Here is a 14,483-nt window from a genome sequence, read left to right on the forward strand (position 1 = left end):
TCGCAATACGGCGCCCGGAGGCTCTTTGCATATTTCGCGCGCGAAGGGAAGGCGCCTTGGGGTGGGGCTGGCCAATCGGCTGGCGGGTGATTTGCATGGCGGGCGGCGGGAAGGGGCAGCGGGGCGGCGGCACAAGATGGAGGCGCTCGGGGCCCGGTGGCGGCGTGGGCCGGTGCGCGGCTCGGGGCTCCCCGGGCCGGCCCCGCTCCCCGGGCCGCTGTGCGTGCCTCTCGGCGCGGCTTCTGCCCCGGCCTGAACGCCCGGCCCCGCACGCTCCTAGCGGGCCGGGGGCAGCGTTGGCGGCTCCACGCAGTGGTGTCCGATTAAACGCAATTAACAGCCGAATTAACGGCAGGCGAATCAAATCCGGACGGCAAGGAGCGAGAGGTGCGGGGCGCCTGCCCTGGGAGATGACCTCTGCCCTGGCAGTAACGGCGGCATCCCTGGTGGCAGGCTGGCCTGGTAGATATCCCATCTTCCATGTTCCCAGCACCGTAAGCTTGTGCCGGCATCTTCCATGTTCCCAGCACCGTAACCTTGTCCCAGCACCTTCCATGTTCCCAGCACCATAACCTGACCTGGCACCCTCCATGTTTCATGGAACCAGCCAAATGTAACGCTGTCCCCCCCAACACCCTCGCTCCCACCCGGGCTGAGGGAACCGTGCTGTCTGTGGTGGCCCAGGGCATCACTGGTTTCTCCCCACAGCAGAGCCCACCCCCCACAGCACCTCCACTCTTACTTTTTAATCCATCCTAAATTTTTCTGGCCCGTAATCGGTGCTAACGTGCCAATCCAAGGGGCAAGTTAACACACCTATGTGTGCTGCTGCGTGCTCTCGGTGTGACAGACTTCAGTGGAAAGGAAGGAAGAGGCTGGGAATGGTGGAAAAGTCTGGCTGCTCCGTGTCCTTGGGGATGAGGCGAGCGGAGGGATGACGGGGGATGTTCAGCTGGTCTCAGCACCTTAGGCTGAAAGCTGATCAGAGGTCATAAATCACGGAAGGTCAGGCTCTAGCAGGAGTGCTGGGGATTGCATCCAATGTTTACATGGCATAAAACGCTGACTGGAAAAGTCCGGGGGAGTTGCTGGGAGGAGGGCTACACACCCAGCTACCCTGGGCAAAGGCATGTCCAGCGTCAGGGGTAAGAACTGCATGCAAAAGCGTTTCTGGTGTTCTCTTAACATTGCCCGCAGGGCTGGGCTTAGAATCACTCCTGGTGACTGCTTACAAAGTCCCGTGCACGGGGGGCACTGAACAATGTCCCCTTACCCCGACTGACTGACCGTGTGTCCTCTGTGGCCTTGCTGCACACAAGCCTGCACCCCGAGACAGGTCGGGGTGTCTGTCTTTCACAGCAGTTTTCAGTGACCTCTCTTAGGGAACGTGACACAGTTGCCCCTGGTCAGCTGACAGCTGCTAACCCATTATCAGGCCACTAACGTGCAGATTCCCATGGCCACATGCCACCAGGCTCCTGTGGCGGGAATGTTGTCCCACGGGAAAGTCACTTGTGCCAAGCGACAGTTTGTGGCTCCTGTTCTTGCTGTGCCACACGCAGGGCTGGGACCTCAACCAGGATCTCTGGCTGACAACGGAAAGCACAGGATGGAGTTAGAACCTGGGTGTACGAGTGTAGAGACAGAAGGAGCAACAGCAAACGGAAAGGGGCTCCACGTCACAGAGCTCTCGCTGTTACTCTCCTGAGCCTTTAAAGATAAGGGTGGTCGATACGAATCATCACCCTGTATCTGACGGGTATGGCATGCAAAGCGCACTCCACCCTGTCCAGAGTACAGAGATGCTCCTGAGGCACGTGGTGCTAACTTGCACTGAACACATCGCCTATCAAGTCTCGTAGGAGCAGTGCTGTTAGCAAGGGATTGTCTGCGCTTTTTTTTTTTTTTTTTTGTATTTGGTTGGTTGTTTTTGTTTGTTTGTTGTTTGTTTTTTTTTTTTAATCATGAGCAGAATATCAGTAGGACCCAAGAACGGCACCACCTGCACCTTGAAATTAAACAGTGACATTTAGATGTGCAACCGTACTTTGCACAGCAGACTGATAGCAAGTGAAGGCAGCCTAAAACAGTGAGTCAGTGCAGGGAGGAGGGCAGTTTGGCAAATGATTCATTACATTAGAAATTAAGGGCTGTTAGCATGCTGGACAAAAGTAGCTGATGTACTGCATATCAGAAAAAATAAGGCTCAGCAGGCTGGACACTGACAAGTATTCTGTGTAGAGTTTTTTCAAATGATGACTTCCAACATCATCTTTTGAGGCCAATTTAGTACATTAGAGATGAAGGACTGTGTCTCCTTTAAGCATTTAAAACAGAATTGAGAAGACAGTGGAGATTACCAAAGCCGTACTTCCTTAATCACAACGGTGGCATTTGTTATTTATACACTTGCATCTGTACACCGCAGCTGAAGTTTGAAAATCACACATTTCCAAGGCAGTCCCTTCTCCTTCCCACCCTGTTCTCCCCCTTCAGTGTGTCAGCACAAACTGATCCAGGTTTAAAATAACCCAAGATTCCTGATACTGTACAAAAGTATGCAATTGCACAACTCCTCAAAATGTGCATCGCGTAATCAGGATTTTGGATGTCATCAGCTCAGGAGGGAGCCAGCAATAGCATTTCCTCATGAATCAGAGGCAGACAGAAAGGCATGCCTAGGAGACCACCGTGTTGTCACCGTATTTCAAATACAGTTTAATTATGTTGCAATTTTTTACTCCCAGATTTCAGAATCAAGAAGATTGCCGATGTTGGGAGACGTCTGTGCAAAACAGCCCCAGGGAAAGAAGGCTGAGCCACTGCGAGAGAAATCAACCACAGCCACAACTAGTTACCCTAAATTCCACCTGCAGTTCCCTGTTGGCTAGTTCAAAATATTTATCTGCTGAGATCTGAACTGGCTGAACATGGCTCATAGCTGTTCAAGGTTTCATTGTCGTCTCACACACAGTTCAGGAGATAAACTGAAACACGCGCCGGGTGGTTGAGAAGTAAGGTCACAGATGTGGGAGCGGGAGGGCAGTGCCACCGCGGGCTTGTATCTGTGCTGTGTCTGCGCTGGCACTATTTACCGTGTTAGCCTGAAGCATCTACATCCTAAGCCAAGAGATCTCCAGTGAAATAGCTGCATGGAAGTCAAAACACCATTTGCTTCGATACACCCAAGGTTTCACATATTTCATACCATGTCACATAATTCAGACTGCAAAAAAAGACCAGCTTCCCCACCCTTTCTAAGCAAATATGCATGTAGTCCTTGTTAGCTGAAAAATGTTATTTCTGACTCTCTGCTTTTTTCCTTGGATTCAGCCTGACAGCATGTAACACATCATACCACAGAAGATGGAGCATCAGTACAAGTTTAGTTGAGCTGTAGCACTTGAAGCTGCAGCACATTTATTTATAAAACAACCAACCAAACAAAAAAATTTACGAAATCAATGATTCAAAGGAATCAATAATAAATATTTGCTTTCCTCTGAGTTTTTCAGACACAGTACAAGTACACCAATTATAGCAGGTAGAAGAGATGTAAGCTTAGTTTAGCTGTTGAGAAACAAAAGCAAACTACATAACGTTGTATGCATTTAATCACACTAGTAATAACTGGTATATGACAGTAAATGCTTTAAGTACACTATTTTACAAAATAGAGTTTGGCTTATGGTTTATTTGCTTCTGTTGTGCAACTCCTAATAGTATCATCCGGAGCTCAGAAAAGTGTCCCTTTGAAAAAAGAATACCTTTGGAATTATCTTTTTCATATTTCCTTTGAGTAGTGAACTTTTCCCTTTGGGCTTCACGCTAGCGACTGAAGTGCTCAATTCACTTTGTGTTCACCTGTGAGATCACTGACGTGTGGACTGAAAAGCACCACCAAAAAGCATTTCTTAGTGATTTTAAATCACCGCAGTGCCCACATTTTCTACCCAGGGCCACACACACCTTTGCATCTTTGTTCCACGGCAGGAGATGGCCACGGTGCTTTTTCTGACACCGTTTGTATGCAGGGCAGCCTGTACCTGCCCAGACAGCAGGCGTATACACTGTCTGCTTCCCAACGGGGCTTGGAACAGCCAGGAATGAACTCACACACCAGGCTTCAGCAATTGCTTCCAAATTCTTTGCACCAAGGTCCATAAACCTCATCCCATGCAATTAGGCAGCTCGTATGACAAGGAGTGACTTCTCTGCTCCGGGAGAGTGGAGACCAGGAGAAGGCTGCCACTGCTGCTTGTCCTGCAGCCTGTTCTCAGGGGCCTTCAGGAAAGAGCCTGCCAGGAGCAGGCTGGGCAGATTCTCCTAGCCAGCAGCAAGTGGCCTCTAGCCTGTCAACAGAGGATCCCAATTGTAGCTAATTACAAGTCTGGCCAGTGACTCAAAGCTAGCCTGCAGCATTTGGGACTCAGACTGTAACCAGCTCAACCGTTTGAATTGTTACCCTTATTTTGTGGTAATGAGCTTCTGCTTGCTAAGGCGGGTATTCTTTATGGGGAAAAGCACTCCTGTTTTTATACGCACAGAGTAAGTATCCTCAGACGCAACACATAACATTAAGCACAATAAGCAACCGTAGATGAAGCCACAAACTACTTCAGCAGTCCTGCTCCTGCTCTTCGGGACCTTCCTGGCTCTGGAGTACCTTGTAGGTGCTTTGGAGTGCCTAAGCCTTCAGCATCCAGGGAAAGAGCAACTGCAGAGGAGCCACAGACACTTACAGCTGCTGCTTCCAAGCAGTGACAGCCACTGCCAAATCCACCAAAGCACAGCTGATCCAGGAACGTGCCTCTGGAACATCCAGGGAAACCGTGTAGGTAAAATGAGATGGTATCCAACACCACCAGCTGTCACGAAAGCAGAAGCTTATCAAACACCTAATACCAGATGTCTCCTTTGTTTAAATCTAGGACTCAGGACTGCCTTCCCTGCACAACAGATCAGTACTTGTCCTGCCAAGGGTGGCTGGGTTGACTCTGGGGTAGAGAGAGCAAGTGAAGTTTTGATACATGTGCTGAAAACGTGTGACTGCTCCTAGAAAGAGAAATTCTTGGATAACATAGGGCAAGTTTGAAAACTATTTCCCATATGGAAGTAGCCCAAGCAGGGCTTGGCTTTGGTCTGATTGTCTAAGACCTCAAGCAAAGAAGCTAGAATTTTGGGTCAGTCAGAAAAGGAGATTAATGACAGTCCTTGGAGTGAAAGAATTATAGATCTGTGGTTCTTCTGTGCTGATCCGTCTCCCATAGACCCATTCCACAAATTGGAGAAAGCCTTCCTTTCTTCAAATAATAATAAAAAAAACAAACCCACCTCTTTTTTTAATAGAAAATCATCAGTCCAAGAACACAGGAATCTAGAACCTACAAGCACCGTGTCTTGTGTGTAGTAGTGCCAAGTCCTTCAGAGGAAAACATAAATGACAGTTACACATCTGCCTCCCGAGGAAGCCTGTTCCTTTCTCCCATCGTTTACTATCGGCCTTCAACTTGAAGTGTAAGACTTTATATTCCTTGGAAATATTTATTCTGGTTTATTTAATCACAGGAAATATTTTTATGATTCTTGCAATTTTCTAAGAGTCTTACTAAGGTTTAAGCCTTGACAATAGCATGTGGCCCAGCATTTAGTCTATAAATGGGACAACGCACACAAGTATTTTCTAATGGAAACAGCACCGTGCTTGCATACCTGTCCCTTTTTACCTTAGCGAGTATTTTCCTCGCTACATGCTCTGTCACTATCCTCCAGGCTTACCTGCAAGCCTGAAGGTCAGCTCAAGAAACTGTTCAGTCTTGGGAAGGGCTCTCCCTAAGGCCTCTACAGCATCCCTCACCCCAAAACTGGTGAATTCACAGCCTGGCAATAGCAAAGATGTCTTCAAATGCTTCATCCAGGCTTTTTGGTAGATTAGTGGCCCTCACTTTTTCAGGTACTGCCTTCATTCTGGATTTAGTGCCCAGTTCTCACCACACTAAGGCTCGTTTGCCACAGATGCCACTCCAGTGGAGTTACTGTGGCTTTGTGGTGCTGACCATAAAAGCAGAGTCAGGCTCCTGGCCACATCCTCCCCAGGTACCTCATTAAGTTTATTCTGGCAATTAAAGCACCTCTGTTTCCTTGACATAAACTGCTCTTTCTCTTTAGTACAGAGGTTAGTTCAGATACATGCCTTACTGCTGCACCTCTTGACCTTTTTGAGTGATCCTTTGATTTCCACTTTAGTTACAGCCTCCAAAAGTGTTTCACTAGAAGACTGAATGCAGAAAACATCAAGCATCTGTCCGTTCCCTTTGAGGTTGAACACCAGGCTACCCTCAGCAGAGAGTCTGCCTGAAGATCTTCAGATAGGACAATGCATCTTTGAGAGAGTTCTCCAAAACCACTACAAAGGACTCTTCCCTCCCCACAAAACCTCTCTGGAATATTATGCATCTTTATGTCTCCATTGATCCCTTTTAAAAATTCCTGAGGTTTGGCTTCATTTCATTTTTACAGCGCTTAGCTGTTGTAGTTTTGAAATTCTCAGTGTTCCATTTCCAAAAAAATAATTTAAAAAGAAGGCTCCCTTTTCCCTCAAATGTGTCTTTCTTAAAAAAAAAAAAAAAAAAAATTCTGTATCAGAATGTCAGTGCTGGAAGATGTAAGAAAGAGCTGAGTGGGAGGGCTTCTTGTGGTGTGAATAATCACAAGTGATCAAAATTAAGCTGACCAGGAAGATAACTAATCTAACAACTCCTATGTGGCTGGTGGTATGTGACGTGTTTCTGGACAGCAGGAGTCTCCAGATGGCTGGGGAGCCGTCACACGGTCTGGAACGCTCGGCTCTGGGCAGGCACCATGACCAGCGTGGCTCCCATTTTCATCAGGTTAGTGTAGTCGACTTTCTTTGGCTCCATTTCTTTTCCTTCCATCTCCCTCTGGTTGTACTGGGGAGGGGTTAGGTGGGGAGTAGCTTCCGTTGACAAAGTCCGTTGGCTGCGAGAGGCACTGTTGGCTGTCGACCTGGTTGAGGAGGAACCTGAGCGTGAGCTCCTGGAACCAGACGAAGAGGAACTGGGCTTGACGAGATGGGCCTTGGGTGCCTCCGCATCTTCTCTGCAATAAACAGATGACAGGGCTTAAATATCACGAGAACAGAAACACTTACACGTTTTACCAGAGTGAGCTGCTGCTGCAATAAGCACTTGCTTATCAAAACTGCAAATTGCCAGGCTGTATTTGTCCAGCAGTTTGAGCAAGGTACACGGTTTTCTGAATTCTGCGCTATGTAACTTCGTGGATGGAGCTCCCTGTTGCTCTGCAGAGGTATTGGTCAAATGGGTTTGGAATATATGCGGCACACGATGGCTCTTTTTGTGTGGCTTGGAGGTCTGTGTGCCAAGTATCAGTGCAAACAGTTCAGATAGAACTGTGTGCTCAGAAATCCTTACTCACAGTGCTAAACAACCTAGACAGGACTAGCTGAAACCAGTTCCTCTAGTTAAAAAAAAAAAAAAAAAAAAAAAGTGAGTAGTGAAAGAAGCGCAAGAACCAGGCCCAGAGAGAGGGGAGGTAACAGTCATGCGTGAAAAGGTGATACAAGAGGCTGAAGCTCAAACTAAGAAGGCATGTAAGACTGGAAAGCAAGGAGAACAGGAAAAAGGGAGGAAATCAGCAGTGACTCCTTCTTGCTGGCAACCTGACCATCAGGCAGAGCAATCAGCTGCTGACTGGATTGTAGAGATGCTTAATGGTACATAGATATCTTACGAGGGCAGGCAGTTTTACAAATAGACATAAGGATGGAACAAGGCAAGGGGTTTCTTCGTGGGCAGAAGCCACCAAACATCATCCCTGGAAATATCTTTTTCCAGTGCTTTCCTTCCTGGGAAGTTTAGGCTCAACTGGCTAGAGACAGATCTCTGCTTAGAGGAGTTAGGTGGCAGACCTCACACACACATAACAGATGAGTTCAGAGAACCTGGGTCAGCGTCCTCGGTACGGCCCGCTCAGGGTGAGGCTTCTCAGCTCTGCACGCGGCAGCTCGGGGGATTTTTCACCCTGAGCTAAATCCAGAAGCACAGCTGTTCAGAACAGTCAAGAAAGACCCTGAGACCCTGTCTGCCTTGTAGCATTCTGAACAGAAACTGCAATTTAAAAGAAAAAAAACCCCAACCCCTCTCAGAACCACAGCGGACTGACGAGTGGGCTGAATTTAGTACTGGAGAGGATTATGCAAATGTTTTAGAATGTTGAAATTGCAGGTATGTGAGAAAATATTTTGTTAAGCTTTATGCTAATTTGTCAGGGCGGAGACATTCATCTATCTGATTTTCTGGAAAGTCTTCTTCACACTGTCAAGAAATTTGTCACTCTTATTTCAGGGAGACTTTAAAAGCTTTCTAGTACAACCTTTTAAGACACTTACACCTAGGTTACTTAGAACCACAGTGAAAAGACATGAAACTGAAAGAAGTGGGGGTGGGGGATTAAATAAAAGGCTTCACCTGATTTCATTTGGTGCCTCCTCTTCCTCATATCTCTTCTTTTCTTTCCTCCTTATTGTCAGCCTCACCACCAGGAGAAGGAGGGAGAGTCCCACTACCACACCACACACCGCTCCAGCGATCATGCCGATGTTCTGTGCGTCTGTCATCCAGAAAACAAATGCATTAGGCTGTAAACTCTCGCTAGGGTCATACGCTCAGATGTTAGTCCACACTACGACTTCCAGCACCGGGGATAAACCAGAACAGAATGTATTAGTCTACTTATTTGGGAGTGTCTCCACGCAGAAGTTGAACCAGTTTATCTTCAGGCTTTGTTTCTAAACCTGAGCTAACAGTGAGAAAAGTACTCACCTCTGGAAGGGTGGGATCGCTAGTGCTATGCCTTCAGCTATGGGTCAGAATTGAAACGAGGAACAAAAATCCTCTCTAAGAGCACTGAAGCACAGAAAGTAGAGACAGACAGGACAACCCACATGCAAAACAAAGCACCAAAGAGTTTCCTAGAGGCAGAAGAGTGTTTAAACTACAAATGTTTCCCCATGAGGATTTTTTTCCTCTACAACTCACCCAGAAATGATTATAATCCACTTGCAGAATGAATTATTCAATTGGGGGAAAAAAGTGACCTGAGGGGGATAGAGAGGAAGGAGGAAAGGAAGACCATACTGTGCAGATGCAAGGCATTTCTCATCCAAACTAACAAAGTTAATGAGATCCTAGTGTATATGTGCCCTTAATTGATATTTTGTGACAACGTCTTTTGATAAGAATGATTAGGTTGGGTTTGGCTGAAAGTTGTTTCCTTAAGACTCATCCCTGTGGAGGGTTTAGCAAACCAAAGTGAGGTTTTAAACCAATTCAGTTCAATTGGCATAAAACCTGCCTGGATGCTTTTACTTCAGATGCCTGAGGCAAATGGGTTTTCTTTGCTACATGACCATATTCCAAGTTAATTCAGGCCTGGCTGGGCAGAAAAATTCCAAAGCTGTGGGATCTCCAAGAAGATACTTATCTCTTTGCAGTCTTATCACAGCAGTTGCAGCTCCTGCTGATCTCCTTAGAGCTGCATATAAAAGCCTGAACTGTATTGGATTTGTCATCAATGCTGGTGCTACACCCCTCCCTTTGCTTGCATGCATATGCAAAGGGCGCAGGTATTTGGACATGCACACCCCCTTGATGGGATTAATCAGGTAGGATACTCATTTTAATCTCTGGTGTTCAGATCAGAATTTATTAAATCGGGATTAAAACCAAACTATGTCAAAAGCTGCTTTTTATTCTGCATGTCATGTCAAAGTTAGCCTTTCAGCTGCCTTTAGATAGCTTAACTGTCCCAAGTGCGACAAATATATAATTTGGAATTGGAATGATGGAACGTCCACATGGAGATTTTATACTTGAGCCTAATCTCATGCAATCACTCCAAAAGCTGGAGACTCTGGAATCTCTAACTCACTGGTTTTCCCCTCATATTTCATTAACCTTTCTCAAAATCAAATTTTTTAACAGACCAAAACATCTTAGCCCAAATGATGTGTTTGCCACTGCAGGTTATACAGAGGGCTGCTGTGCAAACCGAAAGCGCAGTAAGTAAGAACTATTCCATGTGATTCAAGAGTGAAAGGGCAAAGGTTGGTACAGAGTTTGCCAGTTGAGACGGGACAGCTGTGGAGCGGCGTTGCGCATGCGCTGCTGCAAATATGAGTTACGTGCCAATACTTACGCTGCACTGTCACCTGGACAACACAACTTTCTTGTCCAGCCTCGTTGGTGGCAATGCATTGGTATAACCCTGTGCTCATCTGCGTAAGATTCTTCAGCAGGACTTGCCCAGGATTAGAAATGTCTGAAACAGGAAAAACACCACTGGGATTAATCTAAAGAAAAGGGTAAAAAACAGTATCAGTGGATAGGACACAGAAGCACAAATTGACCTTCCAGATCAAATCCGTTCGAGAACAATCAATGATGCCTCACAAAAGACCATTTGTCAGCCTTGAGCAAAACAATAAACAAACTCCTCATGCGTTTCCTTGTTCAGGGTGGAGCACACCACACTGACCAGCAGCACTAGTGAGAGGAACCGTTGTATCACTGCTATGGCGGCCACCGAGTGATCCCCATTTGAAAAGCTGGCACGTCACTGCACACGTGCACGTACACGTGGGCGGGCGGTTAACAGGCTTTGAGGGCTCGAAGGGGAAATGACCTGACTTACTGACTCTTGACGTAGGCGGGAGATGTTCAGCTCTCTCGTCCTCCTCGTTTATGCGCTGCCATCGGTAGGAGATGGGTGCAGTGCCAGAGGCAGAACGGCACTGCAGGGACAGTTCCTTTCCTTCCAACAGCTCCCCTTCTAGCCAGCATTTGGGCTTGGAAGGTTTTTCTAGAACAGAAGACAGTTCATGCAAATGCAGCAGCCTATTTGCTCAGCTTCCAAGAGCTGCCTTCTCTGGAATACATTAAGGAATTACAGCAGTGATGTTTGTTAGGGGACTTTAGCTGCAACTGTGTGCAGCTTCATAGTCTAAGAAGCGGAGCTGGCTGGCTCAGACATAGAAATGACACATTAGAATACTCTGGGGCAGTTTGCCTCATGGATACTTGCATCAGTGGTGCTGTATCACTGTGTTCCTCTTCTAGGTATGATTTAGAGAACATCCTTCCCCTCCTCCTACCTCTCCAATTCTTCCTTCTCCCCACAGTACCTGGCGGGCCACAGCACTTCTTCCATGGCAGTACATGAGTACGTGAAAAAGCCAACCGACAGACTGAAATCAGGGCAGAGAAATGCTAACCCTGGTAGCTTTTTTGTCACCACTACCGAACTTCGATCAGTTTGGGGTTTTAGGACATGAACCCAGAGCCCTCAGCAGGAGATCTGGATGGGGTGATGGCCAGCTAAGCTAGAATATCAGTCTAGTTTGTGTGATGAAATTATAGATAATTTGGAAAGAACAGTTCGTATGATTTTGCAAGTAACTACACTTACCACAAAACAGCTCTTTAGGCTCTTCCTGTGTCCTGTCCTTTGCCAAAAAATGCAAAGGCAGATATGGAGATGAACAGTGAAACCTGATCATAAGATGTCTTTGTGTATTTATACCCTGCTGAAATAAATCTCTCTCCAGGAAATGAGTCTAGTGATACTTTTTTTTTTCTCTGGAAGAACAATAAAATGTCCTTACCTACAACCTTCAGGGTGATGCGAGCCCATTCGTACTGCCCAGCATTTTTAACTTTACATATGTACTTCCCCGCATCGCTGGACTGCAGGGATATGATTTGTAAGGATGCATCTCCAGCAAGGAAGTTGGATGTGAAGGAAACACGCCCTTTCTGTTCCTCGTTCAGGTCATCATAAACACGGCCTCCAGAGTAAGTGATCACCTGAGGAGCGGAGACAGTCGCTGATCAGCCGGTTGTAATTTTACTTTCACATGGAACCCCAAATCAAAGCATTTCCAGGAACTGCAGGCGAAGATCCTGCGTGACTACGTGACTTGCCAGGGGTCACACAGGAAGCCTGTGGCAGGGTGGAAGATTAAACCTGGATTTCCAATCTGAAACTGATTAATCAGCTGTATTTAGGCTAGAGATTTATAATGGGAGCATTTATACTAGTGTCAGAATAGATGTCAGCTTATGCCACAATATACAAAAGCAGTCTTAAATTTGGGCTGGGTTTGGGTAGCTAATTTAAGTTACTGCAGACCTGATTTTTGTAAGTACTAAACTGTTATATTTTTCCTGAAAACAAGGTTTCAAGAACCGGGCCTACAAAAGCCAAGATCATTTCTGAAAACCTGAAGGGCAATACTGAAGTTTCGTTGATGGTGACTGACTACATAAGAGTGTTAGTTAAAGAAAACTGTTCCAATACAGCATGTGTGACTATCAAATCATTTTCTTACGTTATAAATCTCGCTAAGTCAGTCAGCTGTGCTTTCTAAACGCTGCCTGCTTCATCAGAATAAGTTGCAAAGATCATCACAGAAGCCTTTTTAAAATCAATGGCTGCTGCTGATGTCAACATAGAAATAAGAAGATTTTCTCAGCAGACGCTACCCATGGCTGCACTTACCGCTTTTTGCACCGTTTCAGAAATGTGCAGCAGCCACTCAATATCCAGGCTGCCCTGCTCCAGGAGGCCCAGGCGGTGGTGACAGGGCAAAGTCACGTTTTCTTCAGCCACTCTCTTAAATTCAGTCTGAGCTTTGGACAGCCAAACAGAACAGGAAGCTGAAAGACAGACGCCGGTAGTCAGGGGCAGGATTAAGGACGCATCTCTGCACTGACAAGTGTTCCCAGCTTAGGTTTCTTCCTCATTTGCTTCACAGCAAAGAAAACCCAACAGTTTGGCTTCCTGGACAGATTGCAGCTGATGAAAGGGAACATCTATACATACACAGGCAGTTAGTTTCACACGAATACTTCAGCACGAAGAACAGATGGCTTCACACTCCAGAGCTGTCAATACTAAAGTCGCACCCACATCCTCTATGCACCCAACATTTCAGATAACCTCCTCGGTTTTGCCTTCACCTTTTATTACCTTAACTCATAAGCAGTATTTCCACCCAGAAGACCCCTCAGAGCTCGTTGTTTGATTCCTGTGTCAGCCTGACAAGGCTCGGAGTCTCTTCCCTAAAACTGGATGTTGTTCGTTATGTGCATCTCAGCACTGGAAATAAGAGACCAGCCCGGGAACCAGAGAATTAACCTTAAGAAAGGCATGGTACAAGTAGGCTGGTGAAGCGTCTTTGAATAGCAACAGAAAAAACCCCCCACTGAAACCTCAAAACACATAAATTGTAAAAAACTGTTAGGACTTGGGGAAAAAAAAAAAAAAAAGAAAAAGAAAAAAAGATGACATTGTTAAACTGAACCACGAGAGGGAAGCAGAGCCTTTCAAATGTTAGGCAGTAAAATCCAAAACGCACGTTAACTAAATCCTTAAACCTGGACCAGGAGACAGTGTGCTGCAAAACCCCATGATGTTCAACCAGCACTGCCTTCATTAGTCACTGCGAAACTCAAATTTATTTCCGAGTTTTTGTATACTGCATCCCCATTAAAACTGGAGAAAAAAATATATAAGAGATCGATTCTTGGCTTTGTCCGTCTCCAACTTTTGGTAACACATGGATTCAGCCATGCTAAGTTCAAACTCAACTGATCCAAAAGATCAGAGGTATGGAAAATGTCAGGTATTTAGGTCAAGGTCCCCCCAGGTATGCTATGACACCAAATAAAAATTTTTCCAACCAAGTTTCCATGGGGATTTCTAGGGCAAAATTGCTATCTGCCTTTTGCATATAAATCATCAGAGCACAGTTAGGTTGTTCTTAAGTTTTGCTTACAAGAAAAAAGCCTAAAACCATTATTTTTTTCCTGTGAAATGAAGTGAGATGAAATATCTTGCTTCTTGGACCAGTTATTGTGAAACTGATGAAAACTGGGAGAGTTGGCAGCACTAGGAAGTCACATGTGTGACTGAACACACAGTCCTCTGATGACATAGCAAGATTACTGGCAAGAGCATAAGAAGCTCTAGTTACATAGAGCTGAATTTGTTCCTGTATTTGCATTGAAACAGCGGATCTTTACCCTTTCCTTTACCTTTCAGTGAAAAAAAACCACAAAAAATTAAATCCAACATGACGCTTCCTCAGCTTTGTTCTGTTTCTTCAGGACTAACTCTGGTTTTGGACAGTTGATTCTGTCCCTGCTCCCATTCTCAGATCTGCCTGAGTTGTTGGCCTGACCGTCCCTCAGCTCCTGAGCTTCTGATATTTAATCAATACTTGCCAAGCACGTCTATAAAAGATCTTTTCCTACTGTATGCATGCACATACATAAAACAGAATGTTAAGACAGGCGGAGTGTTGCAAAGGATTAAGCTCTCCCCTACACAGATCTCTGCATGAATTGATGAGAGTGAAAGCTCCTTTTCAGCCACATTAG

The 14,483-nt window shown here is 45.9% G+C and overlaps 1 protein-coding gene across 1 annotated transcript in view; it reads right to left on the minus strand.

Moving 5' to 3' along the window:
* Window positions 1-3,596: 3,596 nt before the first annotated feature.
* The window catches only part of LOC119158232 (CXADR like membrane protein), a 44,282-nt gene continuing 33,395 nt past the window's right edge, over window positions 3,597-14,483 (minus strand). Inside the window, exons 2-7 of the mRNA XM_037409923.1 lie at window positions 12,601-12,758; window positions 11,705-11,906; window positions 10,735-10,902; window positions 10,240-10,362; window positions 8,511-8,652; window positions 3,597-7,119 (exon numbers count right to left, since the gene is read on the minus strand). Of these exons, the coding sequence (XP_037265820.1) occupies window positions 6,825-7,119; window positions 8,511-8,652; window positions 10,240-10,362; window positions 10,735-10,902; window positions 11,705-11,906; window positions 12,601-12,758 (1,088 nt within the window). The 3' untranslated portion in view covers window positions 3,597-6,824. The remainder of the gene's footprint in view (window positions 7,120-8,510; window positions 8,653-10,239; window positions 10,363-10,734; window positions 10,903-11,704; window positions 11,907-12,600; window positions 12,759-14,483) is intronic.

This window comes from Falco rusticolus, chromosome 16, assembly GCF_015220075.1.
Source record: "Falco rusticolus isolate bFalRus1 chromosome 16, bFalRus1.pri, whole genome shotgun sequence".
NCBI lineage: Eukaryota > Metazoa > Chordata > Aves > Falconiformes > Falconidae > Falco > Falco rusticolus.